At 42.5% G+C, this 27,251-nt stretch overlaps 1 protein-coding gene across 2 annotated transcripts in view; it reads right to left on the bottom strand.

Moving 5' to 3' along the window:
* The window catches only part of FBLN5 (fibulin 5), a 63,349-nt gene that overhangs the window by 34,058 nt on the left and 2,040 nt on the right, over positions 1 to 27,251 (bottom strand). Inside the window, exons 2-4 of one of the 2 annotated variants that reach the window (XM_054026755.1) lie at positions 26,627 to 26,681; positions 23,748 to 23,796; positions 22,400 to 22,630 (exon numbers count right to left, since the gene is read on the bottom strand). In XM_054026755.1, the coding sequence (XP_053882730.1) occupies positions 22,400 to 22,630; positions 23,748 to 23,796; positions 26,627 to 26,681 (335 nt within the window). Of the gene's footprint in view, positions 1 to 22,399; positions 22,631 to 23,747; positions 23,800 to 26,626; positions 26,682 to 27,251 lie in introns of both variants that reach the window. The other variant, XM_054026753.1, reaches the window with a different exon arrangement.

Consider the following 27,251-nt stretch of genomic DNA (forward strand, 5'->3'; position numbering starts at 1 on the left):
TGAGAGTGGCACTGAAATGGAACAGTGATATGGAGGGATTTGGAGATCCCCATTTCATATCATACAGCAATGAGATAATATCAATGCCCTTTTACTAGAAGTATATTCCAAGACACTGAAATAATTAATATTGTGGTTGTCTGTGCAACTTTGGATTCCAACTGCAACCTCTTTCAGCTACCATTGCTGATGCAATAGAAACTGTTGTCCACTAACTAACTTCACAGCAGCTGGGAGTATTCTATCCAAGTACTCATCTGGCTCCCATCACTATAATATTCAGTGCGGACCTAGGAATCCTGCGGAGAAATACTTATATAAGTGTCATACATTATAACACAAAATTGACATTGTATTTATTCAGCTGAATAAATACAATTTGCTGCTGATGAAAATGCTATTATTTGTTCTACGGCATTCAGGGAAACAGGACTTCGTGCACATTCTTTGTAAATGAAAAGGGCTGTACCCAAGAAACACCTGCCAATGGAAACAGCTTGTTAAGGCCCTGAATATTGTCTAAACTGCTCAGGTGAAAGGGACAACAATATCAACAATTTTTAATGAAAAATTCTGGTTCTGAGAGAGGGCCAATTTTGGAAGAAAAAAATCTTTTCATACAAAAAATAATTAGCTCCTCTGATCAGTTTGTTTTAGAGAGAGAGAGAGAGAGAGAGAGTGTGTGTGTCCGTGTCCCAGTCATCCGAATGGGGATGCCCTGCATAGCGGTGGATGTATGTTATAGAGAAGACAAGTGCAGACGGACTTTCCCTTCTTCTAGATGTTTTGATTCAGGGGTGTTTTATTTTTAGGGTTTTACTTTTCCTCTCTTTTTCCCCTTGGCTCCCACCATTAAACCAACATGGCCACAGGAGCTTACCCAGGTGCTAGGGAAGCATCTTCCAATGTTCTTGCAACAACTTGAGGGACTGCAGGTTCCCAGCATCATTTCCCACCTCCTAACTAATAGAGATGGTTTGGTAATTTAAAACACTGGCAGCTCACTTTTAGAACAATAAATAGAATGAATGTCTTCTTATTGTTTATAGGAATAATCACAAGCCAGGACTAAACAGACGAGCTCTGGGACATGGATATTGGTTCCAAGATTATTTGGAACAAAGCTCTTTCCCTAAATGTCTCCACCATTCCTTTTTTGGACACTGAGAAAATAATTTCCTTGGTAGTAGATTTTTACACAGTGAAATCACATGTTTTCTCAGAAGGTTTTTTTCTCATGATAATTACAGTTGATAAGAAAGGGGAAAATAACAATGCCACATTCCTAAAGTGCAGACTGAAGCCAACTTCAAACTGCTGCTGTGTGGGGTCAGTCCTATTTTCCAAGGACAGCCAGCCCAGCTGAGACTGGAAACTATCCAAGACCAACTCCCTATACACCTGTTTAATTGCAAATTTCAGGGTCTGAGAACGGGCCCTTGACTTTTGAATTCATTTTAACTCTGCATCCCATTTACATTATAGTAACAGTTGATTGCTAGGGCTAACGCAATTCTATATATAGATGGTCAGCCTGAGTTTGGACACTCAATATTGGTAATCATTAATGTGTAGCACTGTTCCTACTGATTAATATAAGAACTGCTTGACTGTGTGTCCTAGCTCAATATCTCTGACAGCTAATGGAGAGTCTCCTTTAGCTAGCACCCTTTCAGCACTGAAGAAATAATGCTGATAATAAGCAATAGCTCAATGGGTAAGAGGCTGTGCTTTCAGAGCGGAGCTCCAGCCCTGCTGCTGGTGTTACTTATATTACAATGGTGCTTGGAGGTCCCAACCAGGGTAGGGCCCATTGTGTACAAATGCACGATGAGAGGCAGTTCTTGCCCACCAAAAAGCTCACACTTGTGTAGTTCTGTGTCGCCAAAGATTTGTTATATCAAGGTCAGAAATGATTTGAACCCCATGTTATCCGGGAAGATTTTTGTCTAAACAAAAGTATGTAATAAACTGGCTAGAATGCAGGCATGCCATTAGCCTGGAGTAGATGGAATCAGAATAGCGTGTCTCTGTGTTATAGCTCAAGTGGCAGTGGCCTAGTTTTGGAGCACAAGGATCTTAGTTATTTCCCTGCTCCCCCTGTGAAGTTCTGAGTAGCCACAACGTGACAGAACAGTAGGGAGCAGGATGTCCTGTGGTGGAGGGGAACATTTATTATAATATTCAGTGTACCAATCCCATTAAATTAATTAGCAGAAAATTTGCATCTTAATCTTTTCATCTTCATCGGCAACAACTTGTATTTATTCAGCTGAATAAATACATCAATTTTGTGTCATAATGTCTGACACTTACATAAGTATATCACCGCAGGACTCCAAGGTCCGTACTGAATACTACAGTGATGGGAGCCAGATGAGTGCTTGGATAGAATACTCCCAGCTGCTGTGAAGTTATTTACTGAACGACAGTTTCTATTGCATCAGCAATGGTAGCTGAAAGAGGTTGCAGCTGGAATCCAAAGTTGCACAGGCAACCACATTATTAATTATTTCAGTGTCTTGGGACATACTTCTAGCAAAAGGGCATATTATCCCATTGCTGCATGATATGAAATGTGGGTCTGGACACAAAGAAAGACCAACCCATATAGAAAAGTCCTATAGAACTCAATAGAAAAATGTTAACTTTTCTATAGCTTTTAATTATAGCTTTACTATTTAATTCTATAGCATGGTTTTAAAAGAACAATGGAAACCTCTGTTAAATATATAGGATGTTGGAGTAATATGTATAAAACACTTTTACACTTCCATAGAATCCTATTGGCTTAATCACCTATTGAATTCTATAAGACTTTTCCATTAGGGACTAGGACATGAGAAAAGGGTGTGTGTGTGTGTGTGTGTTGCTATTACTGCTCTCAAGCCCCAGGGAGCCTGGAGAAATTACTAGCACAAACAGTCCAGCCAAATGATTTAGCCAATTGGTGGTCAGTTTACATTTCCTCTAATGAGTGAACTTCTTGACCGTACATTTTAACTGAATCATTAAGAGCTCCTTTTCCAAGAGTTCCTTTGGCAGGCTAAAGATGATAGAGGCTGTTGATAGATCACAATAGCCAGTGAAAAGGGGAGTAGACATATTTTAAAGTACAGTTTATCAGAAGAAACCAACCCAAAGGAGATATTAAATAGAAATTAAGGTAGTCAAGAAAACAGATGTGTGCAAATATCAAGTTGCAAGTAATGATAATGGTATCTTTCACCCTGATGGACCCTGCCACTGAAATTCAGTCACCTCTGGGGAGAAATGTGCCAGCTGTTTTAAACATTGAGCAGGAATACTACCTAGCTATTTAGCTGGCTATTAAATGAATGATTCCATTAAAAATGCAAGAGAAATTTCAGGTATGGCAGATGTAATTACCCACATTGGGAATTCAGTCTGGATGTTGAGGCTACTTTCCCAGAAAGTGCTATGGGGTCTTTATTGTCCACAAGAGATCAGGACCTCAGGTATACATGCAAATAACAGGGGCCACTGTAATGCTGGAAGTTCCCTCTAACACAGTGGTCCTCAAATTGTGGGGTTCTCCCCCTAGGGGAGCACAGACAAACATTTGGGGGGACATGGCAGGGCCCAGGCCAGCCCCCACAGGGGGTGGGGAGGGAGCGCCACCCAGACCTACTGGTCCCCAGCTCTGCTCTCGCCCCACCCCCCAGCCTTAGCCTTTGGACCCAGCTCCGGTCCCGGACATGGTCCCACTCCCGGCCAAGGCCACGGCTCCAACCGTGACCCCAACCCCAGCTTTGGAGCCCGGTTCCAGCTCTGTTCCCAGCCCTGGCTGTGGCCGCAGCTCCTGGGGGCAGGGCATGGACAGATTCCATTACAAATAAGGGGGCAGGGTGCGACAGAAAAAGTTTTAGGACCACTGCTCTAATACCATGCTGAGAATTGGCTGTGTGATACCTAATCACAAACTTACTTCTCCCAATACTTTGGTTTTAGTTTGAGATATCCCATTCAAGGACTGATGAGATCCAAAGTTGTGTAGTTATGAGATGTAAAGGGTTCCCAGCCCGAGGTGCTATGGCTGTAGACAGCTTCATCACGTCCCTGCTCTGTGCAAGCTACATTCATCTACACTGAAGGTTGCAATGTTTTGTCTTCCTTTGGCAATCTGATACCTCTTGCCCTGAACCCAGCTGATAAAACTTCCGTCAGCCAGTTAGCATTTCGCAGGGTTCTGAAAGGGATAAATAGCAGGCAATTCTTTCAGGAAAGAAGTAAAAGAATATAGCAGCACCCACTGTGTTTGCAGGGAGGGTGGCGAGACATGCTCACTTCTGACTGGGAAGCAGCAGTTCAAATTGTCTGCAGTGCTGGCCAGTTCTAGGTGGCCTAGTGATCAGATTCTTCTAGATCAAAGTCTGAGCTTCAGCTTCCACCAGTAATGCTCCAGGCCTGCAGGCACTGGGAGTTTTACAAGAGCTGTGTACTCATTCTCAGAAAGAGTGAGCCTTGCATATCCCTCTGCCAGCTGCTTTAGGAGCAGACTTGATGGGCTCCTAAAAGAGGGTGTTGTCCACTCCTGCTTGGTTGGAAGATTGTGATGCTTGGGCTTGTGGAAGTTAAGGATTTATCAGGGGAGAATGTTATTTTTCAAATTTCATTTGATTTTGAGTTTGGCCATGTGCCAACAGGCTTTACCACACTATTAAAAGCGCCACAAACCAAGGTAATTCTTGTCTAAACATCGTGGCCTTTTGGTTCATTTGTAAACAAAGAACTGGTACTGGACAGAAGCCAATGGAGGAGGAAAAATCCTTGAGAATTATTCTCTGAAAATACTGGCTTCAGGCTCAGACAGCTGTGTCCTCATTACTGTTAATTGAAAAGAGCTATGCACGTTGAGCAACATTCCCCTCTAACTATGTACACAACAAGCCACCTATTGATTTGTTTCTGCAGGGGTGATCGTTGGAAAATGCCTACAATCCCAACTCAAATAAGAATTGGTTTAAGATAAGATTTGACACGTATTCGTTTAAAGTCACTGAGCCACATTTGCTTGGAATTCCTAGCCACAGTCTACCTAAAAGTGCTGCTAGCCAAACGGGATCTACACCTTCTCAAATGAATGAAAACTGAATGTATACGGAGTTTTTAGCTTGTTTTAATTTGTTGTGACGAGGCTGTGTAGAGCTGATTATACCCTCCTTCCCCAATCTCAGAATAGAGATCCCTTGGAAAAGAGACATTTCATTTCAGTTGTTCCCCCCCCCCCCTACTGAATTCTCTTTAAACAGATACATTCAAACAAAAACCCTTAAGACTTCTGGACTGGCAAGAACTGGCAGATGCTCCCAGTAGCAAAGCGAGGGTATATTACACCAACTTCCAAGGCTGCTTGCTTCTCACCTAGCAGCCAGCCTGGTACAACACAGCGGTGCTGAGGAGGCTGCCAGGTTTTACATGGTAATGGAGCTCCTGCCAAGGGTGCTGGAACAATTTTTGTAGTGGGGTGCGGAGAGCCATTGAACCAAACTGTAAACCTTGTACATGATGGAAACCATGTCAAGCCAGGGGGTGCGGCCGCACCCCCCACAGCTCCATAGTTCTAGCACCTATGGCTCCCGTCAGTGCAAAGAGGTAGGGGACAGGGTTCAAAGTGCAGCACATGAAATGATTGCCTAATGAAGCTTCGCTTAGGTCAGTTTGGACCAGCTTAATATCCCACAATACAGATGACTCAAAAAAGAAAGGGTCAGATCCTCTTCCCCTGTTCTGGTTCTGGTGTAAAATGAATCTGTTGAACATGAAGGTCTTGGTGATCCTCTCACTCAGTATAAATCAGAAATTACTTCACTGAAGACAACATAGCTCTGCTGCTGGTAAACCAGCATAAGCAAAAGGAGACTCAAGCCCTTCATTTCAGGTTATTGTTAATACTTCAGTTTCCTATGTAACCATCTATCTGGTGACAGTTTAGAAACAGGAAGTGAAGTAGGAAAGTGCATTCTCCATTTTAAAGATCAGGAAACTGAGGCACAGATGGGTTAAGTGATTTGCCCAAGGTCGCACAGTAAGTCTGTGTCAGAGATGGAGAGACTCCAAGTCTCCAGACTCGCCTTACTGTGCTTTAATCACTGCACCAATACTTTGACTTTTCACCTTTGGAAACCTGAGGTCAAAGCCGATCAATTGCAAAGCTTTATTCCTAACAAAATTTTTTTTTTAAAAAAAAAGGTAATTTTGATCCATCTACCCCTCCAAGTCCAAGCACATTTATTTTTATTTTAAAAATTCCTTTACATTTACATGCAGATTAGGTGCCATTTTTGTGACCAATGTGGCTCTCGGTATCACATACTTTGGGCAGCCCCTGGGTAATTTATTGTTAAAGGTAAATATTTAGCAGGATTGGGGCCCCATTATGCTGGGTTCTGTAAAAATAATGATCAAGAACAAGTTCAATGGGCAAAATACAAGACAGAAACCTGAGCATGCAGGTGCTGACCTATCAACCCACTCAAGCATGTGAATAGCTTTAATAAAGGTGATTGAAAAGTGGGAATATATTTTTCCCAAGAATGTTTATGAAAAGTGCCCAAAATTCAGAAATTTCCAACCAGCTCTAAATGTTAAGCACACAAATGAGTCAATGAGGCTAATAACTTGCTTAAATGTGTTAATGTATTTTGCTGGATTGGGGCCCCGTGTCCTAATTCTACAACTACTTCTCCTCGTACATTAAAAATTGGTACATCAACCCAATTCTTTTTATGTAAGAAGGTGGTGGGGTGCTTAGAGCACAGAAAACCTTACACGATGCAAGTGTAAGAAATGACTATGACAGACATTTGTTTCCATTCTGATGTGGAACAAAAAATCAAAATACGAACTTTTTTGTGGAACCAAAGTCTGAAAAATGTTGATTCTGAAATGTCCACATTCTAGTTCAGATCAGTTCAACATTTAGCTCTACAATTTGTAGTATGGTGGCCTCCAGCCCACATTCTCTTCTATTGGCGGGGCTCCCCAGCTGGACTACATCTCCCATGATGCAGTTCAGGCAGAGGGGCAGCATGGTGCATCATAGGAGCTGTAGTTCAGCCAGGGAGCCTGGCCCCTAGGGGAGTATGGGAGCCTAAGGCACATGACTGCAGCTCAGGAAGACTCAGATTAATGTCAAACTGACCCAAGCCAAAATGTTTCAATTAGACAAGAGGACATGTTTTGACTCAGGCTGACCTGACCTGAAACAAAACATTTAGATTTTCCTGCAAAAAACTTCAATTCTGCAGAAAATACATTTTCACTTAAAAAGAATTGACAGACAATTCCTGACCAGCTCTAGCTTGGAGGTACTTGTTAACTAGACCATTTAGTGTTATTTCTGGAGCAAACTATTTCTCTGGCTCTCCATCAGGCAGGCTGGAATTCTATACTAGCACATGTTCCATCATTATATGGGCCTGCCGTTGTCAAAACCAAACTGCATTTTTCCTTTGTCTTAGCACTTTGTTTATTAACCTCTTACAGCTACAAGGGCTTTTGTCATAGTTATTCACGTAAAAAAGCCACCACATGCTGGGAATGCAACATCTTCAGTACAAAAGAGTTCTTAATAATTCCTTTAACACAGACACATTTCAATATTTTTATTTCATCTTCAAGTATACTGTGTAGATAACACTAACCTCAAAGTCCACCTATACTTCAGAGGAGTAAATGGACCAATGACAACCGAAGTGTTTCTGATATGGTTTTATACCCTGAGAAATCTTATTTTATTTTAATGTTTTAACTGACTGTGTCTATTATTGGTTTGGGTGATAGATGGGGAAACTGTCCATGTCAAGTTTCTAATTCAAGAATGGAAACGTAGGTATGTGTATTTACATTTGTTTACCTGTGAGCATGCTCTCTGTGCTTTCCTGTAACTGTACCTTCAAATCACAAATAAATGGCTGTAAAATGCCTTTTCTTTTTGAGTGTGGGATCAATTAGTTGGATTTGTCTTATGCAGAGAACACTCTGTAGATGAAAGCTATTATCCATTCAAATAGATTGATTATGCATGTAAAGAGTAAACTGTGAAACTTTTGACACTATACAAAAACCCGTTATAATGAATTGTGAAAGATCTGCAGACTGCTACTCTAATGAATTCTTCCTATTCAATAGCAATACTTAGGGATGGTCTAACACTGCTGAGTTAACTCAGCTTAATTACATCATTCAGGTCTGTGAAAAATGTCACGCCCTGTATGATGTAATTAATCTGACCTAAACACTGCTAGGTCAGCACAGTGGTTCTCAAACTTATTTGATTGTGCCCTCCTTCTTTGTGTCTGTAGTAGTTTATGCCCTCCTTCCCACTACACAAGTACATACATCGATTAAAACAAATCAACATGCATCTCACTAAATATTAAAAACAGTAAGGCATTGATTCAAACAGAGCCAATGATCCATTGCAGTAAGAGCACAAGCAAAACTGTGATTGTGGCTGATGCTTACAATTAAATGTGCACACTGCATTGTAGCAAATGGATTAATGTACAGATGGCAACAACTTTGTATAATGCTATGCAAGCTTAACAGAAATCCGTCAAAGTGCACAGCACCACCTAGAGTCAAGTGCACAGCGCTAGCCAAGGACCTAATATGTCCGGAGGAATGAGTTTGATAGTTATTCATTGCTGTGGGTAAAATGTGCACGGCACGGTCTTCCCCCCCCCCCCCCCCCCGAAAGCTTCTAACCCTCCCTCCCCCGCTCCCAAATTTGAGAACCTCTGGATCAACAGACAAATTCTTCAATCGACCTAGCTACTGCCTCTCATAGAGTTGGACTTACTACAGAGATGGACGAGCCCCTATCCTTGAATCTTCTCCGATCCTTGAATTAGGCTTTTAAAAGGCAAATTTTTAATCACCATACTAGAGTACAGGCACTTTCGAATCCACTCCCCTTGCCAGCTCCTTTATTTCTCTGAGGCGGGGTAGGCAACCTATGGCACGGCACGTGAGCTGATTTTCAGTGGCACTCTCACTGCCCGGGTCCTGGCCACTGGTCCAGGGGGCTCTGCATTTTAATTTAATTTTAAATGAAGCTTCTTAAACATTTTAAAAACCTTATTTACTTTACATACAATAGTTTAGTTATAGATTATAGATTTACAGAAAGAGATCTTCTAAAAATGTTAAAATGTATTACTGGCACGCGAAACCTTAAACTAGAGTGAATAAATGAAGACTCGGCACACCACTTCTGAAAGGTTGCCGACCCTTGCTCTGAGGTGTTTTTAGGACTGTCTTGAACAACGATAGCTAAGACACAATGGCCAACATGTTTTGAAGCCCTAGCTCCACTGAAATCAATACCAAAATTTCCATTGCACTTCAATGGGGCCAGGATTTCACCCCTACTGTAGACAGGGCAGTTTGCCAATTTAACACCTTTTAGCTGGTTTACGTGAACCCTAGGTTTCAGAACCTTTATCCTACCGTGGACAAACTCTCTGTACCTCAATTCATCCCTTGCTAGAAAGAGAAAACACTACCTTCTTCATCCCACAGGAGTTGTGAGGCCTACTTGGCAAATATTTATAAAGCACTTTGAGATTAAAAGTGCAATATAAGTGTTAAGTATTGTCATCATTGTATTTTGTCTTTCATTCAAAGATCTCAAAGAGCTTCCACACGTGAGCTTGAGATTTTAGTAGATCTCACATTGGGAATGTTCCATGATAACTTCTGGACATGTCAATTTCATATCACCTCCAGAACTGAAATGCATTTCAAATGTTCTGCTTGGCAATTGGTGGAGGATCTTTGAAACCTGGGGCACAGATTTACATTTACAAGGTTTTCTACAATCCACTTATATGTTTACATGTCAAAGTTGTCTGGCTTCAAATTTAGCCTGAGACTTTCAGAATTGCTATATGGATTTGGACATCCAATCCCCATCCATTTTAATGGGAACTGGGCATCAAACTCCTTAGGTTTTCCACCCTAAAAATCTGTCTTATGTTTTAAAATTACTCCTGACAACACTTTAACAATAACACTGCACATATAGCACCTTCCTTCTGAGACGCTCAAAGCCCTTTGAAAATATAAATGGGCCAATTTCTGAAGTCTTTACTCAGACAAAAAATTCATTTACTTTAACAAGAGTTTTACTTGATAAGTGCAGAGTATGAATGGAATAATTGTTTTGGTATTTAGCTTCACAAAATTACACCACCAAATGCAAGGACCTCAATCAGCTACTAGGTTAAAGTCCCAGCTGCAATGCTCAGTGATCCACCAGCAGCATATACTGGGTTTATTGTTGGGCTCATCCCCACGCATAAATTAGCATAGCCTCGAAGCTGCTCTAAGATATGCCCAGCTGCAAAGATTTCCAGGGAGAGGTTACAACAGCTGAGGATTGCCAGAGTCTACAGTGCTCCAAGAACATCTCATTCCCTCTGACCCAGCTCCTACACTACAGGCTGTGAGGAGTGGACTCTACAGCACATTGGGATTCCTCTTACACTAGAATACTCCTCAGTTAGCCACTTAGGCCAGTTTTAACTCTGGTTTGTTCCACCAGGGTGACAGAAATCTGATTTAGTGTGGACCATAACCTGGCCCAAAAAGTATAATTTTAAGTTCTTTAAATGTGGAGGCTATAAAACCTGATTGTGTGCTATGAACCTTTTCTCTGAAGTCTCATATTAAAAAAAAAAATAATTAAAAAAACATTGTCCCTATGCTTCTCCATTACCATCAGTGGTTGGAAGTACTCCCTGTTCTGTGATGTGAAACCTCAGTACATGCAATAGAATTTTTTGCTGCTATGTGACATTGTAACTTGCCATGCACCCCAAGACTCCTCTTGGCCTTACTGCCTTCCGGAGGTGGCAGAAGCTTGCTTTCAATGGGGGTGGGTGGGAAAAAGGACTGAGATGTATATTTGGGGCGCAGGCCGTGGCAGGGAGCAGAGGATAGCAGGGGAGGTAGTGGAGGGAGCTGGGAGGAAGATAGGGCAGTGGGGAATCTGGGGGACCTGGGGTAACTCCCCACAAATCCCCACCTCCCTATTACCTGTGCCCAGCTCCTGCTCCCCACAGGGGGCTCTGCTCTCTCTACAGCCTGCTTCCCAGCTCCCAGTGTCACCCAGCTTTGGCTCCATCCTGGGCTCCTGGCAGCTCCAGACCTTGTGCTTCCCTCCCCAGTCCTGACTTCAGTGTCTCCGGCTTTATCCACGCTGACCCACCACTGAGCACCTCTGCATGTGCCCAGCCCACTTAGAAGATGCTCTCCAGCAACAGGGAGGGAATGGAGCTGCCAGGCCCAGGACCAGCTCCCCCGACTGGACACTGGCACCATGGCCCCACTCACCCCAATTCCTACTTGCTCCATCCCCAGCCCAACACACAGGGGCAGAAACAAAGTTCAGCCCCCAAAATATTTTCAAATGGGGGTGCTGGCCTCCACCTCCAGCCCTGGTTCTGCCCTCTGGCTGCCTCTCACTCTCTCTTCCATTAAACAGATGTGGGTTTGGATTCTCCTTCCCTCCCCTACATATATTTGTCCAGGTTGAATTTCCTTTTGTTAATTTCTTGCCCATAGGAAGGAAAGTCTAGAACCTCTTTATAGGTATGTCTGCACTGCAATTTAAAACCCATGGCAGCAAGTCTCAGAGCCCAGGACTCAGGTTTGCTGAGCTTGCACTATGGCACTAAAAACAGCTGTGTGGATGTTTGGGCTCATGCTGGAGCTGGGAAGCCAAGGGATGGGGCAGAGGCTTCAAAGCCCCAGCTCCAGTCCAAGCCACATCTACACAGCTGTTTTTAGTGCCATAATGCAAGCCCAAGCCTGTAAACCCGAGCTCTGAGACTCACTACTGCAGGTTCTAATCTGCTGTGTAGATGTGTCCTAAGTCCCTCTGGGTTATTCCCCTGCCCACAGTGTAGTTCACAAAATCTTCCCATTTAGTGTTATCTGCAGATATAGGACCTGAGCCAATGCCAAGGGAAAGACTCCCATTGACTTAACAAGCACTGTATTGAACCCACAGTTAATGCATTGTTTAGCCCTTCGGCAGCTACTTGCATGGAACTTGGAGAGGGGAACATAAATTGCAGAAGGGAAGAGTTTGGATGAGGCACCTGGATTCCAGTCCTTGTGCGCATGGCTAGAATGCTAGTTGCCACTGCAGCATCTCTGTAAATGGTTGTTAATAAAAAGCCAGTTCAGTTTTAGAAATATGGAATCATCTAAGGTTATTATCATACAACACATGAAACATGGTGGCAGTGGGCGGTGTGAGACTCGCCAGCAAGGGAGTGTGAAAAACAGGCAAACAAAGCATCACCAGAAGCAGAGCAAATAGGCACGGAGGGACTCAGCTCACCAGGTAGGCTGAAAGTCCAAACAGTAAACCTTGCACAAGCATGGAAGCAGTGGAAATAAGAGCTGAGTCTGTATAAATAGTTGCCCGTAGGGGGATAAAGATGAGAAATTAGGTAATGTTTTTTGTCAAGAATAATGCCCAAAACACTGGAACAGCTGAGAAAGGTGCTTGAGTATTGGGATCCCAGACTGTTGAGAGAAAGACCTAATCCGAGAGAAATGCCCTCATATAGCAAGGGCAGCTGAACTGTTCAGGGAAAGGATCAACATGATAACAGCTATTAGTGTGGAACAAGTACACAAGCTCAAGCTAGAGGAACCCAGGAGGCAGAACAGAGATAGACCAACTTGGAATGAGGACATCATAGTCCAGTGTATCAGTGTGTATGCTGTGGAATACAAGATGAAAGGCAGAATGAAAAACATCCTACCTGTGGTCAAGGATGCAAGGGGCTTGGGAAACAACCACTTTATGTCCCAATGCTGCAGCTACCCCAAGAAGAAAAAACAACAACAGCACACATTGTGACTGAGGCTGTAGAAATTTTCAGTGAAGAGGAGGCTATCTGCTGTGTGACTTTAGCAAGTCCAAAGACTCTCAAATATACACACACTGTAGAAGACAACTGCCAGCCATTCAAATGCCATATTTGCAGCTATGTGCTATTAGATCAATGACTAATATGATTCCTTCTGGATTGTGGAGCCAGCTGCAAATAATCCCAGCAACAGTGATACACAGCAATATTAGACTGGAGGAATATGACCACGAGCTGAGGATGTCCAATAAAACCATTCTGAAGCCAGTGAACACTCTTTTCCACATCATTAAAGATGATATTTAATAAGACCAGATTTGATAATGGTCCCTGCAGTACCCCTAGAAACCTCTCTACACTCAGGTCATTGCCTGGTATCATTATCCTTTGTTTATAGCCCTTCAGCAAGCTTTCAACCCATGTGACAGAGCTTATGTTCAAGCTAATTTGAATTAGTATTTCATAGTACAGTATCAAATGCTTTACCTAATTCATCTATGGTGTAACTCCATTGGCTTCAGTGGAGTTATTGCAGTGATGAATTTGGCCCATTTTATATTAAATTATCTATCCCTCTTCTCCAGTACCATAGGCCCTATATGTCTATCTGAGGTACTGATATGGTCCTCATTACAACAGGATCTGAGTGCCTTACAATCTTTATTGTATTTAACCTCACAACACCTGTGTGAGGTAGGGAACTTTTATCCCTATTACACAGATGGGGTAACTGAGGTGTGGGCCAAGACTGTCAGAAATGGCTAGTGATTTGGGGGTGCCTAAATTGGGACACCTTCCAAGGGCCTGATTTTTCAGAAGTTCTGAGCACCTGCCCTCCGAAAATCTGGCCCCTTTAAGGCATTAGTGTTGGACACAAACTGAGGCACCCAAAAATCATTGGTGACACCTGAAAATCTTCATCTAAGTGACATGCCCAAGGTAACACAGGAAGTCTATGGCAGAGCAGGGATTTGACTCTCTCTCTCTCTCCTAGGTCCTAGGCTAGTGCCTTAATCACTGGACAGTCCTTCCTCCATGTGCAATTGTACTCCCTTACATGACAGGAAAGCAAGACTGAGTAGGGACTTCTGGGTTTGACCCATTGTTCTTGCTAGGCAGCCCCTTCAGCTCACGGCTGGAATACTAATCGGTATTCTACTGAACAGAGCTGGGACAGTATAGATCTCATGCATGTGCTAGTAAATTTATTTTCTTTAAAACATTCTCACATCTCTTAAGTAATAAACTGGGAAACCAGTGAACTGGTGGATGAAAAGGTTAGAGCATATTAATTTCCACACACCATAAGGCAGCTCTTATTTTTCTGCATTGCAACTTCCTCATGGCCTCTTAAGTCCTAGGGACAAAACACAAGAGCAACACCAGCACGTTTACTCTGCCTATACAGTCTAGCACAGAACATGGCTGAGCTGGCCGATTTACATTTGTGAAAGAGCCAATTCATATTTCTATATATTTTGGCCAAACATCTCGATTGTGACATATAACTGTGGCCAATTTCATCCTGGAGCCAAATGGAGAGAAACGAAGCTGACCCAAGAAATATAAGGCAGGAGCCAAGAATAACAATGACTTTTGTGTCATCAAGAATCCTGCCATCTCTAGGCACTACGGACACTGCAGACACACAGCCTTACGCAAGGCCGAGCACTGCATTGATACTACAATGAAAATGAATAAGGCTCTCAGTATGTTTCAGACTGCAGTAACCCACGTTATGCTGCTGAAGGGTAAAGAGAGAGAGAGAGAATTGTTCAGGAAACATGGAAGCCCTCAGGTCTCAATGGAATGTTATGCATGGACTGTTGGCCTGAGTCAAGTTAGAAAATGGAGAGAGGAACAAGTCCCAGACTTGATGGATTGCAGAAGAAAGACTCAGGCAGATCTTCCAAGATCAAGTCATGACTTCAAGAAAAAGAAATGCTATAACTGGTTGGCCAGAATGACTTGTTCATTCTTTTACTTTAAGAGCTAGCCCATAAAGTGGTGCTCATTTAATCCACTCCCAGAGCAGACATAATTAATTGGCACATTCTGACTTTAACTGATTTGCCCTATTGAAATCTCTGGAAGTGAGAGAAAAGCAAGACATACTGAAGGCAAACAGCCTTGCAGTCCCACATATTAAATTAGGGATCCACAAAGAATGTAAGGAATCGATTAGAGATTAACAATGTGGGTCAAATCCTGCTCTGGCTGACACAGTGCCCAATATGTCCTCTGCTGCAGGAAAAGACATGATGGGCTGGGGCATCAAGATGCTACTCCTCTCAATTGAACCTGGTGTAACCTCCCACTGGCCAGTCCTTGCTGCCAATTGTAGCATACAAGCTGCTCGGCTGAGAATCTAAAGATAGGTGACCCCTGACTCACAGACCATGCTCACTTGAGCCATGGCATGCAAGCCAACATATTAGCCAGCACTGTGCAGAGGTTATCCCTTGCACACTGTCCAGCACTGTGGAGAGGATCTGATCTGCAGCTTGCCTGAGGCAGGGGAGATGGGTTCCCTGAGCTGTCTGCACCTGATATGTCAATGCATCATTCAGCACAGTGACTCTTGAGCTTGCAAAGTGGGAACAGGGAGTAGTGAAGAATAACAGATTCTAAGGAGATTGCGAGTTCCCAGTTATGGGGATGTGAACCTGGTTGTGACAGGATCCCAGTTTACATAGGGAAGTGCACATGCCCAACTGCCCCATATATGCTTATAGAGCTATGCCTGCCCAGCCTGAATGCAGGGTCCCGTGCTGTATGCTGTGGGGTGACACCTTCCCTTTCAACCAGTTGCCCACACTCTCCTTTGTTTCATTGTCTTGGTACTCAGCAGGTTCAGAAAGCAGCTCTAGCGTCCGCAACCAGCTCCCCACCAACATACTAAAAAAAACCCAAAAACTTTTAGTCACCCACCCAATAAGCAGCTAAAAAACTACTATAAACAGATGCAACTCAGCAATCATAGGGAGCAGCTCAATTAACCTAGAGAAGGGTCCCTTTGTTATAACTGGTTCAACCAATTTACCTGAACTGTGACCTCAATTGTAAAAAATATACAGAAGGTCATAAGATGTGACAATAACCTAGAGTAACAAATGCTGATGGAACGTAAGTCAAGCTGCTTTCAATAATGAATGTTATAAACCGGTGCAAGAGAACCAGACAGAGAGACCAAATTAGTCCTAAAAGGCCACATTGACATGATTCAAGGGCTGTGTTGAAATCATGCTTGGTAAAAACAGATGTGGAACTGGAAATTAATGGCCTAGAATTGATATGTCAGATATTAGGCCTAACTGGAGGACAAAATAGTGAGTATTTGAGCTATTTCTCCCATCACATCCTTTTTGGGTCCTTAAAGAAAAAGACTTGGGGAGAAAACGAAGGAAGAACAAACGGAGGCTACTTAAGAAAGCTTCACCATCTTGGCTGCCACCTCCACCATCTCCTGGCACCCCAGGCTTTTGTCACCCTAATCCTGAGAGATGCCCTCACCAGACTGGGCCAGAGAGCGGGACCCAGATGACATCACCACCTCTACTGGTTCCAGCTGAATCCCAACCATCTCCTGGGATAAAGATGGGATCAGATTTTAACAGCAGCAGCAACAGTTCCAGACCATCACTGTCAGTAAGACTTACTCATGCTGCAGAAGGAGAACAGCCCTGAATTTCGGGATGCTTCAGCTCTGTATCCAAGCTGGGCCACGTGGCTTAGGCCCATGACTCAATTAAACTAACTCAGATAGACTCACTGGGACAAATTTGGCTCCAAGATCCTGAAATCCTATTGAAGCCAACAGGAATCATACACCCATATCTGAGTGTGGAATTTGGCACTCTGTCATCAAGATTCTTTTTAGCTGAAATGAGTTAATTTGTGGTTCCACAGCTGGTGAGTTTATTTTATTGTCTCTTCCCACATCAGCACCCATCAGTACAATTAGTCAGTGATATTAGAAAGGCACTGAGATGCAGGATAATATACTCTTGTTTACTATTACACTTCACCATCCCCAGACGGACAGCTCTTTTTTTGCAGGGTGTTCCAGAGATGCCAGTTTTCTTAGTGACATGAAGCTTTCTTGGCTCAGTCATTATATTTCTTGGTTCAGAGTTACTTCTTTCTATATAAGTAGTAACCTTCACACACAAACTGAGTGCTCCCCTGCACTTTAACCATTAGACCATGCTCCTTCTGCACAGGGGTTTATGGGGATCACAATCTTAACCCCAGAGGCTTCAGTTTATGCCAGCACACACAGACGCTTGAACCACGGACTGATTCACACCATTGGGAGTCAGCTTTCCACATCATTTCTTTCCCCTACAGGTTCCACTAGGGTCAGTGGGGGGCGGGGGAGAGGGGTAATTAGCTGATGGGCAGGACTTCATAGGCACCTTGCTGGTGCAGGATACTCAGGGCATAATTCAGTGTTTCTCCCTTCTCAGACAACACCCTCTCCCAGGCCACCCACTCTTGCAACTGTCCTGGTGTAATGGCTGTCATCATTGCTAGCACTGAGGATTGATCCAGAGCCCCACTGAGCTAAAACCACAGCTCTCTCTTGCTTCTGTCTGCTTTCCTTGATTCTCTCTCTTCTTCCATCCCTGGCTCCTCCCATTCGAGAGACATGTTAATGGAGTAAAAACAGTAAAAACAAAAGCCAATCCCTTACAATTCTTTCTACAATGCCCAAAAGGATCTATACTTCAGGCATGTTTTAAAAATCATTGTAAATCAGGAAATGGTGGGGTGGAGTGGAGTGACGGGAAATTGGAAAGAACTCTCAGCTTATGAATGTATAATGCAAGAACACGGGCTCTAGTTCCAATCCAGTCTTGCCAACGGTTCCTGGACTGAGTTCCTCTAACAAAAGGGGCATTATGATAGTTAAGCAGTCTACAATTTGAAAGGAAAAGAGAGTCAGAAATTATATAAGTTAAAAGGGACACTGTCAGGTTAGAGCTCTCGGGTGAGATTGCTGTTTACATCAATGCAAATAATGTGCAGAGTGGGCATAAATCATTCCCATTCTAAGTAGCAAGTTACACACACTTTTTACTGGTGTAATGAACACTGCATTTGCCAACCCCAAGGCCTGGTCTACACTTAGAATTTAGGTTGACATAGCTACATCACTCAGGAGTATGAAAAATCCACACCCCTAAGTAACACAGTTGTGTTGACCTAACCTCAGTGTAGATGCAGGTAGATGGACAGAAGAATGCCATCAATCGGGGAGGTATTGTTCCTACATCAATCAAAAAACCCTTTCCATTGGTTTTTTCTGTGTGTACACACTATGGGGCTATGCCCCAAGTGTTCAGAACCATGAGTTGGTCCCCAAAGAATCAGGAGGTTTAAAGATTACCACCACCCTCTGGTATCTTTTTCTATGCCTGGTGATTTTTGAAGCTTCAGGTGGCACTTGGGTCCTATTTCCAGCTTTTCTCTGCAACTACAAGGGCTAGAAACTTAATTTTTTTAAATGAAAGCTGAGTATTTTTATGCAACATCACTATTCCAGCAGCTGGGGCTTTAAGAAAAATGCCAAATATACACACTTGTCTTTCTAGAAAACAAATATCCTTCCCTGTGGTGCTAACAGCAGCTCTTAGGTCATTAACATTGAGAGCACTTAAGCTTTAATTTATTGTCTTTAAGCCGCTTGTTTCCCTTTGAGACAGGGTGCAGAAGCCCCAGGCCTAAACCAGCAGGGAAATGGTTAACCCCTTCTGCCCTGTAAGTGGCCATAGCAGTTTCTTTCTAGTGCATGCAGGGTTCTTGTAGCTGTGTTATGTGTCGCTGGGTATTACAGACACAAGGTAGGTGATTGTCTCCATCTTTTATTGGACCAACATCTGTTAGTGAGAGAGACAAACTTTCAAAAGACACTCAGGAGGGGAGTCAGAAGCAGTGCATACTATAAGAGGGGCTGCTTTTCACCCAGTGCAAGAGGCTCTACAGGGAGGCTCTCTGGCTGCAGGATTGTGGGTGAGGACTGTGTTAGGATTGAGGAGAGCCAAGTCGTGGCAGGACTGGGGAAGGAATCTGTTCACCTTGCTCCTATGACTCTGGCCAGAAAGGATGAGGCCTGGAGGGCTAGAAAGGGATGGATTCCTTGTGAACTCTTGCTGACCAGGAGAGGAACAACTTATGTTTATCTTTAGCTATGTTGGAATAAATCAGCCCCTAGGAGGGGGAATATTATTTGAACCACCTGGGTTGTGCATTCCTTGGAGAGTTAAGGCAAAGTGAGGGCTGGCTCACCAACCAGTTGCCAGGCTGGGATAGACAGACCCTCTCACAACGTTCCTGCATTTCTCTCAGCTCGGATAGTGAAAACAGGTTTGTCAGGGGATGGTTCATTCATTAAAAAGAATGTTTCCACTGGAATTTAAAAAAAGAAAAAAGAAAGTAAAGATTTCTATTGCATTAGTTTGGCAAAGGAGTATCTTATAAACCCTAAATATGATCTGAGAGAGTTTCTATAACCTATACTCCATAGAACAAGTGGGCACTAGGCTACCTCCACTCCCACTGAATTCAATGGCCAAAAGTCCCATGGACCTCAATAGAAGTAGTTAGGCTGGTAGTGAGCACTTTTGAAAACTTCGTTGTAAAAGACTGTCCTAGGTTTCAAAGGGCATGGAACGTTGACAAGTGGGGAAGGGCAGGGGCAGCTTGAAGGGTCACTGACACTGGCAGTTGTTTTTATGGCTCAGGCACCCTTTTGGTTCAGCATTTCTTGTGTATGCCTGGTGAAATTCACCCCTATGCAGAGGGTCAGAACAAGGCCAATCCATTACTTAAACCCTGAGGGCGTAAGTGATACATAAGCCTTGTGTTGTCCCCCAGCGCAAGGGTGAACTGTACCTCCATTAAATACAGTGTCCTGGATGTACAAGAAATACTAAAATGGGCCCTACAGTTACTGCAGAGGAACTTAACGACGCTACAGCAAAGTGTGACAATCTACTATACTGTCTATCTAGGTGCCTGCCGTTCCCATCTCAGGGAAGTGAAACACAAATAGTCTCCAGAGCCTTTCACTAAACAACACAGTTTAACCCAGTGGAGACCCAATGGCTGTGGCCAGGTCTTGTTTTCTTTCTTTAAAGCTTTGTTTTTTGTCCTCTTACACAAACACTATTATCTCAATTCAAACCTGATGGGGAGGTTCAGAAAATGTTTCCAGCTAATTGTGATTCTGATGGGCCACTCTCCATCTTTTCCCAGCTATTCTGGTCAGTGGTTGCATTCAGCACAGCCTCCCCTAGCAATTAATTGCTGTATTCACAACTCCAGGTGGTTCTACTGGAATGGGGCTGATTGAAAGAAGCATTGGCCTTCAGAGTTCCAAAAGCCCCTACAGGAACCATTATGTGCTTGGCTTGTAAGCCCCACTCGGAAAGTTTAATAATCCTACCCACTTTGATTTTTAGGGATGGGTGTGAACACAGCAGAAAGGACAACCCAAAATGTCAGCATGGGAACTGAGATCCTTTTTTGTGCCCTCCAATTCCAGAATTTACTTTTAATTTTAACTGTTGCACTTACTGGCCCATCTACATCAAAGTTAGGAAAATACAAAACATTCCCAGAAGTCTCCAAACCAACATACATCATAAATGATGTGAATTAATTCAGTAGGGTCAGTAGGACTAGTTAATACTATACTTAACTCACAACACCTGTCATCTGAGGATTTCAAAACTCTTCGCAAAAAATTAATTAAACTTCACAACATCCCTTATTATTATTACAGCTGGTTGGAAAATGGGTTTTTCCCCCCATGAAAAAATAATTTTTTTGGCAATAATTCAAATACAAAAAATGTTCTGCCAAAATCCAGAAATATTTTGGCTGAAACCCAAAATATTTTGATTCAGAAATGCTTCCCTAATGGGAACTGTAGTTTGGATGCCTTAAGTTCCCATTCTTCTCTATTGGCTGGTGAAACTACATCTCCCATCATGCACCAGGGTTTCCCTTCTTGGAGAGGGGAGGCAGTGCATCCTGGGAGTCCCTGGCTGTGGTGCATCATGGGAGATATAACTGAACCGCTAGAGAAAAACAGGGACATGAGGAAATTGAACTACTACTCCTATGAGGCATTGGAGCAGCATATCCAAATAAAAATATTTCAGGATTTGGGCATTCAGTTTTTCAATGAAAAAAATATTTTTCTTTGGAAAGCATACATTTTCATGAAAAAATCATTTTGTTAAAAACCCAAATTTTCCAACAGTTTTGACTGAACATTTTCAACTTATCTCATCTCCATTTTACAGGTGGGATAACTGAGGTGCAGCAAAAGATAGTGGTTGCACATTGAGTCAATGACAGAGTCTGAATCCATGACTCCTGCACTACAGAACACTTGGAGCCTGAGAGTGATGAGCAGAGGACTGGACTAGATGACCTCCTGGGGTCTCTTCCAACCCTAATATTCTATGATTCTAGGATACCAGTTTAACACCAAAGTAACTCTGCTGATTAGTGGCATTATGTCTGCTATACTTATGTCAGTTTAGAATTTGGCTTGCAAGCTGTACTCTTGAAGCTAGAAAAAACAAATAAAAAACAAAAATGGTGGTGATTCTCTCTCACTTAAACTGATGTAGATCAGGAGTAATTCCACGGATAGCAAGCATCATAGCTGGGTAAAAGTGGTGTACGTGGGGTCAGAATCAAGCCCAAAAGATGCACCTCTAGAAAAGCTACAAAATGGAAGAAACAGTAAGAATAGTTATTTATTATTTGTGTTACAGGATCAGCGCTCTATTTGGGCAGGGACTGTTTCTTACTGCATGTTTGTACAGTGTCTAGTACAGTGGGGTCCATTTTTAGTTGAGGCCTTAAAGTTATCCTAGTAATACTACTAGTTTTAGGCAATATACATACATATAGTAAGAGACAGTCCTGTCCCAAAGAGCTTACAGTCTAAACAGACAAGGCAGACCAATAGTGGGAGAAAGGAAGTCTTATTATACCCATTCTACAGATGGGGATCTGAGGCACAGAGATTAGGAGACTTGCCCAAGGTCATACAGGAAGTCTGTGGCAGAGCTTGGAATTGAACCTAGAGTTCCTGAGTCCTACTCCAGTTCCTTAAACATAGACCCTCCTTTCTCTCAAGGACAGACTCATGATGGTAAAAATTCATATATTGTATGCACCAGTGAACCATCTGACAGAGCCATCTTTCAAGTCAACAGGATGGATTTTCATTTTTAAAGAAAACATGCAGATTGGAGACTTTGTTTGCCCTGAACTAAGACCATACAAGAAGCATAACATATGTCCTTCTCTGAGAAATGCTATAGTCCAACCACAATTTATCAGGTTTCAAGCAAGAATTAGTGTGTGACATTGGCCTCAGTTATGCAAAAGGTTAGATTAGATTATCACAGTGATCCCTTCTAGCCTTAAAATACATAAAGTGTTCTACTACTTACCAACACATTGGTTGTTTTCACCCATTTGGTAGCCAAACCGACACATCAGAGGTCTTGTAGCAGTGGGGTAGTTGGGAGCTGGAGGTGGTGGATAAATGTTTGAATAAGGATTCACATATGGTGATCTATAAACTGGATTTGTTCGGGGAATGCATAAATAGCCACCATTCTGGTTAACACACACCATATCTCCTCTACAGGCCTCAGGAATAGTCCGACATTCATCAATATCTGGAAGGATGTAATAATAGAATGGCAATTAGATCAGCAATTTCCACAGTTGGTCCTTAATGTGACACATGCACAGAACAGCACATACGATACGGTTTACTTGGGATTTTGCTGAATATGTGATACATGGTTTGTGCTAGGAAAAGCTAGGCTTCCTTTGTGGAGTCTCACTTTGAAGTCAGCTCACATCATAACAGGAAACAGCGCATATTTTCAACCTAGCATGTGTTCTATTTGTTCTACTTTACAATCAGGAAAAAAAAAAAAAACCTTTTCTTTTCTATAGATGCTCAGTTTAAACACTGATCCTACAGCCTGTTTCTCCTAAGGGATCTGTCCAAGCCACAACATTCAGCTCCAGATTTCAAACACTGGTGGTTTGGTTTGCCCAGCTGTGAAACTTGGATCCTGATCTGGGACTCCGCAGTGCCTCCCACACACAAAGTTTGAGATGTTCAAATCTGGGGATTTGGTTCAGGTCTCTTTTTTGTTCTGACTGGGATTTTTTGTCTTGATCTTAGAAAGATGCAGAGAGATTATTAGGATCTGAGCATTTCCTTGGCTGGGAGGGTGGAACTGCTAGGCAGCTCAGACAGGGCATCTCCGTTTTTATGTTAGTGTTTTTATCTTACTATTTGTTAGTGCATGTGGAAGGTGCTATACTGACAGCCCTGGAGACTGAAGTCCTCTGAATCCACAGAAAAGATGCTCCATGGGCAAAGTGCAAGCTTCCCTGCACTGTCCCAAAGTGCACCTTAATTCTGAACTAGAGGGTGAGAGGAACTCTCTCTGGCCTCTTGGCTGAAGCTGCCAAAAGTAGCAAGTAGTGGGTATTTATGATACTGAACCCCTGTTCTCTGGCAACTAGACTGAGCTCCCAAACTCATGTCATCACAGCCATGTGAAAAGCACTGCACCCAGTCTGAACAATGACATTTTCATATTGAAAAATGATGCAAGTGAACAATTTCCAAAGGCTTGTGCATAATTGATACAAATTTGCCAGACACTGAGAGCATCCCCTTCAGCCAAAATACACAGATAGTAGCATGTTAATTTAACAAAGCCAGAGGGTCTGAACCCCAGTGTAAATGAATTGATTCAGTCAAAATCCTACCTAAGCATTGCCCAGAGGCACGGTCCAGGTCAAACCCGTTAGTGCATTGCTGCTAAAACAAGAAAAGAAAGGACACTCAGTGATTGTGAAATTGGATGATGACCAAAAAACAAAAATCACATGATCATCTGGATTATTATTATAGTGCAATGTGTTCAGCACTGTACAGTATGCAAAAAATGAACAGAGTCCCTTCTCCAAAGGACCTGTGTCATGACTCTCTCATATGGGAAGTCAGCAGGCTTTGAACTCAGAACCTTCAGCACCGCAGCACAGACCTCTTGCTTTAGCTCATGCAGTAATTCTATAAGCTGGTAGCAGTAGCAGGCTGTCATTCTCTAATGGAGAAACCAATTCCTAGTCTGCCAGTGGCTTAGCACTCAGTGGATAGGCCACTGGACTGGGACTCAGGAGAGCTGGGTTCAATTTCTGGCTGTGCCACCAATCTGAGTCACCTCCCTCTCAGTTTCTCCATCTGTCAAATGAGAATAATGATACTGACCACCTGTTTTGTCAAGCACTTTAAGATCTATGGATGAAAAGTGCAATATAAGATCTAGGAATTATTATTATGTCTCCTGTTAGCACTTGTCTTGATGAGGAGAAAAGGTGTGTTGTTAAAAGTCGTTATCCAACTCTAGTGTTGACAAGGCAATATATACTTTTTAACACATGCTAAGCTGGTGGAGTTGGAATCTAGGGTATAACTCAACCAGCTTAGCACACACGTAGACGTGTTGCTAATACCACACCTTTAAATCCTACTGTAGACAAATCCTTAGAGGAAGGTTTTTTCAAGGGTGCAAGCTTTACAGCAGTCTCCTCACCCCACCACACAGACTACCAGCAGGGCTTGGACAGAGGTTTCCAGTATGCCAGCAGAGCCCTCTGCACGTCAGCTACAGAAGAAACTCCTGTAGGGCCTCCTCCAAAGCCCAGTGAAGTCAGTTTAAAGGCAGCCATTGACTTCAATGGATTTTGGATCAGTCCGTCAGCTGGTAACAGTTTGTCAGCCAGTAGAGGGGAGCATGACACCCAATCTGTCAGTAGGTTACACTTACAGTGTAAGAAATAGGGATATTGAAGACAGGATGCACTGGAAGAACCAGAGGGCAGGAGGACGTAGTGGTGTTTTTCTTCTGGGAGTCAAGGGAGAAGTGAGTTTTCTAAAAGTATTTTAAGTCAGTAGAAAGTGTTGCCTTGGTGAGCTGGGAAGGGAAAGTGTGTCATGCATATTTGGTAGCAATGTAAACTGCAGGTGGAAGCGATAGAGTGGAATGAACAAGACACTGATACAGGCATTTTTAAAGGGGTTAAGGGGACATGGCAGGAAATACATGAATGGTCATTTAAATATATGAAGTGATCCCCTCCATCTACCCACAAGAGCACTCTAGGCCATCACCTACAGTTACAGATCATGTGGTGGGGAATTCTGCCGGCACTTACTTTGACATTATGAGATGTTTTAGCATCATCTGGAGGAAACCAAAGGTATTCTGATGGGAGAGTCTATTTTCAGTCTGTCATGTAAAGAGCATACATACTCTGTGTGCTTTTAACCTCTTCACCTAGCTACAGTGACATGCTTCACATCTTGTGGCTGTTGTCTATGTTGGCTAGAGCTGGTTGGGAACTTTTAGATGAAAAATCTTTTCATCAAAACAGGCCAATTAGTTGAAATAAACTCTTTGTGGGAATTAGGTTGGTTTCAACAAATGTCTTGTTTTGAAAAAAAAATAAAAAAAAAGTTTAGAAATTGTCAGAAGGATGTCCTGTTTTGACATTTTCAAAATGAAAGAGTTCAATTTTTCAGCTGGAAATGACTTTGTTTTTAACTTTAATTTATAGCAAAAAAAAAAAAAAAAAAAAAAAAAGTTAAAAAAATTTAAAATGTCCAAATCAGAATGAAACATTGCAAAATTATAAAAAGAAAATGTTTCAATTTACTTATTTTAAAATAAATTTCAATTATTTTAAATTTTATTTTCAGTTTGTGAAAATGTTTGATATTTCAAATTTTCATCCCAATTCAGGATGGGAAAAAAAATGCAAAATCTCTAAAATTCTCACAGGTTGGGAAAACTGTTTTTTTGCCCAGCTCTAATGTTGGCAAAATATCAATTAACAAGCCACATCCAGCCAACTGTCAATCCAACAGGGGGGAAAAACACAACTAAATTTCAAACCCTTCTGTAAAAGGTATTTGGAAACACAGCCCTGAACAATATAGGACTATTACCTTCAAATCAGAGTCTAACCCCCCTAATTTACAGTGAATTTAAATGCCCAAGAACATGAAGGACTAATAAAATGTGCTTGAGCCAGGCTTAATTCAGGCAGGAACTGTGTAAACTTCTTTATGCAGCCCTACTAATGTAATATCCCTCAATCCTGAGCTCCAATGCTCCTGGATATTCCCAGGAATTAGAATGAAGACTAGGATGACATCACCAGGCTCCCAAGCCCACAGGTGAAAGGCCTAGGGCTGGACCCTCGAAGCTTTCCACACACAGAATTCCCATTCAAATCAATGGGAATTCCAAATATGGAGGTTCCTTACTGGTAGAACTCAGGACTCAAAGCTCCTGTGTGGGTGCTTTTGCTCATTCATTTTCAAGGGCTACTTAGTTCAGAGGCAGTGTCTGGTTTTCTTTGAGGCCTGTCTTTCTCCAAGAATTTCCTGCTGAGTTGACAATCCACATTAGACTCCAGGATCCTGCTGGCTCCCATTCCTCCATGCTAAACCCTAGACCACATAGCTTCCTGTTCATCTAAGCCCCAGACCACAGATTTCCTATTCACCTATCAAAGTAAGCCTCATGCTATGAAATGCTTTAGTGTAAAAAAAGTATATGTATTCAGTGTGCTCATCTCACCTGTGCTTTCCCAGGGCGTGTAAGACAGGTGGCCAGCATGAAAACAGTCAGTATCCTATAATACGCATAGAAAATAAGATGTAAACATTTTGATGCACATGTTCATTTCACAGATTTAGATACGAGGCCAAATTAATCTCTGGTGTAACTCCAGTGCACTCCACGGTGCTTTACTATAGATGAATTTGGCTGATGATATATAACATTAAGTATACGGCCCAGATTCAGAACTCTGTGAAGTCAGTGTTCTTACCCTGGACTTACATCAGTGAGATCAGAATCAGGCCCTACCTAATCCATGTCCTTTATTATAGGCTATACACAAGCTCTTCAAAGGGTAAGTTTATAATAGTCAATGATAAAACTTTATCCCTCTGTGGAACCTGTCCTCTGAGAATGTCAAAACCCTTCACAAGCATTAATTTAGTCTACAACATCCTTAGGAGTTAGGTAAGTGTTATACACAATTTACAGATGGATAAACTGAAGCACAAACCCCACAGAGCAAGTCACTAGCAGAGCTAGACCACGCTTCATCCCCAAGAAAGTATTCTCAAAATCAAATGACTTCTTGGGGTCAGATTCTGCCTCTTTACTCACACTATTATCTTGCTCTGCAAGTAAA

This window comes from Malaclemys terrapin, chromosome 4, assembly GCF_027887155.1.
Source record: "Malaclemys terrapin pileata isolate rMalTer1 chromosome 4, rMalTer1.hap1, whole genome shotgun sequence".
NCBI lineage: Eukaryota > Metazoa > Chordata > Testudines > Emydidae > Malaclemys > Malaclemys terrapin.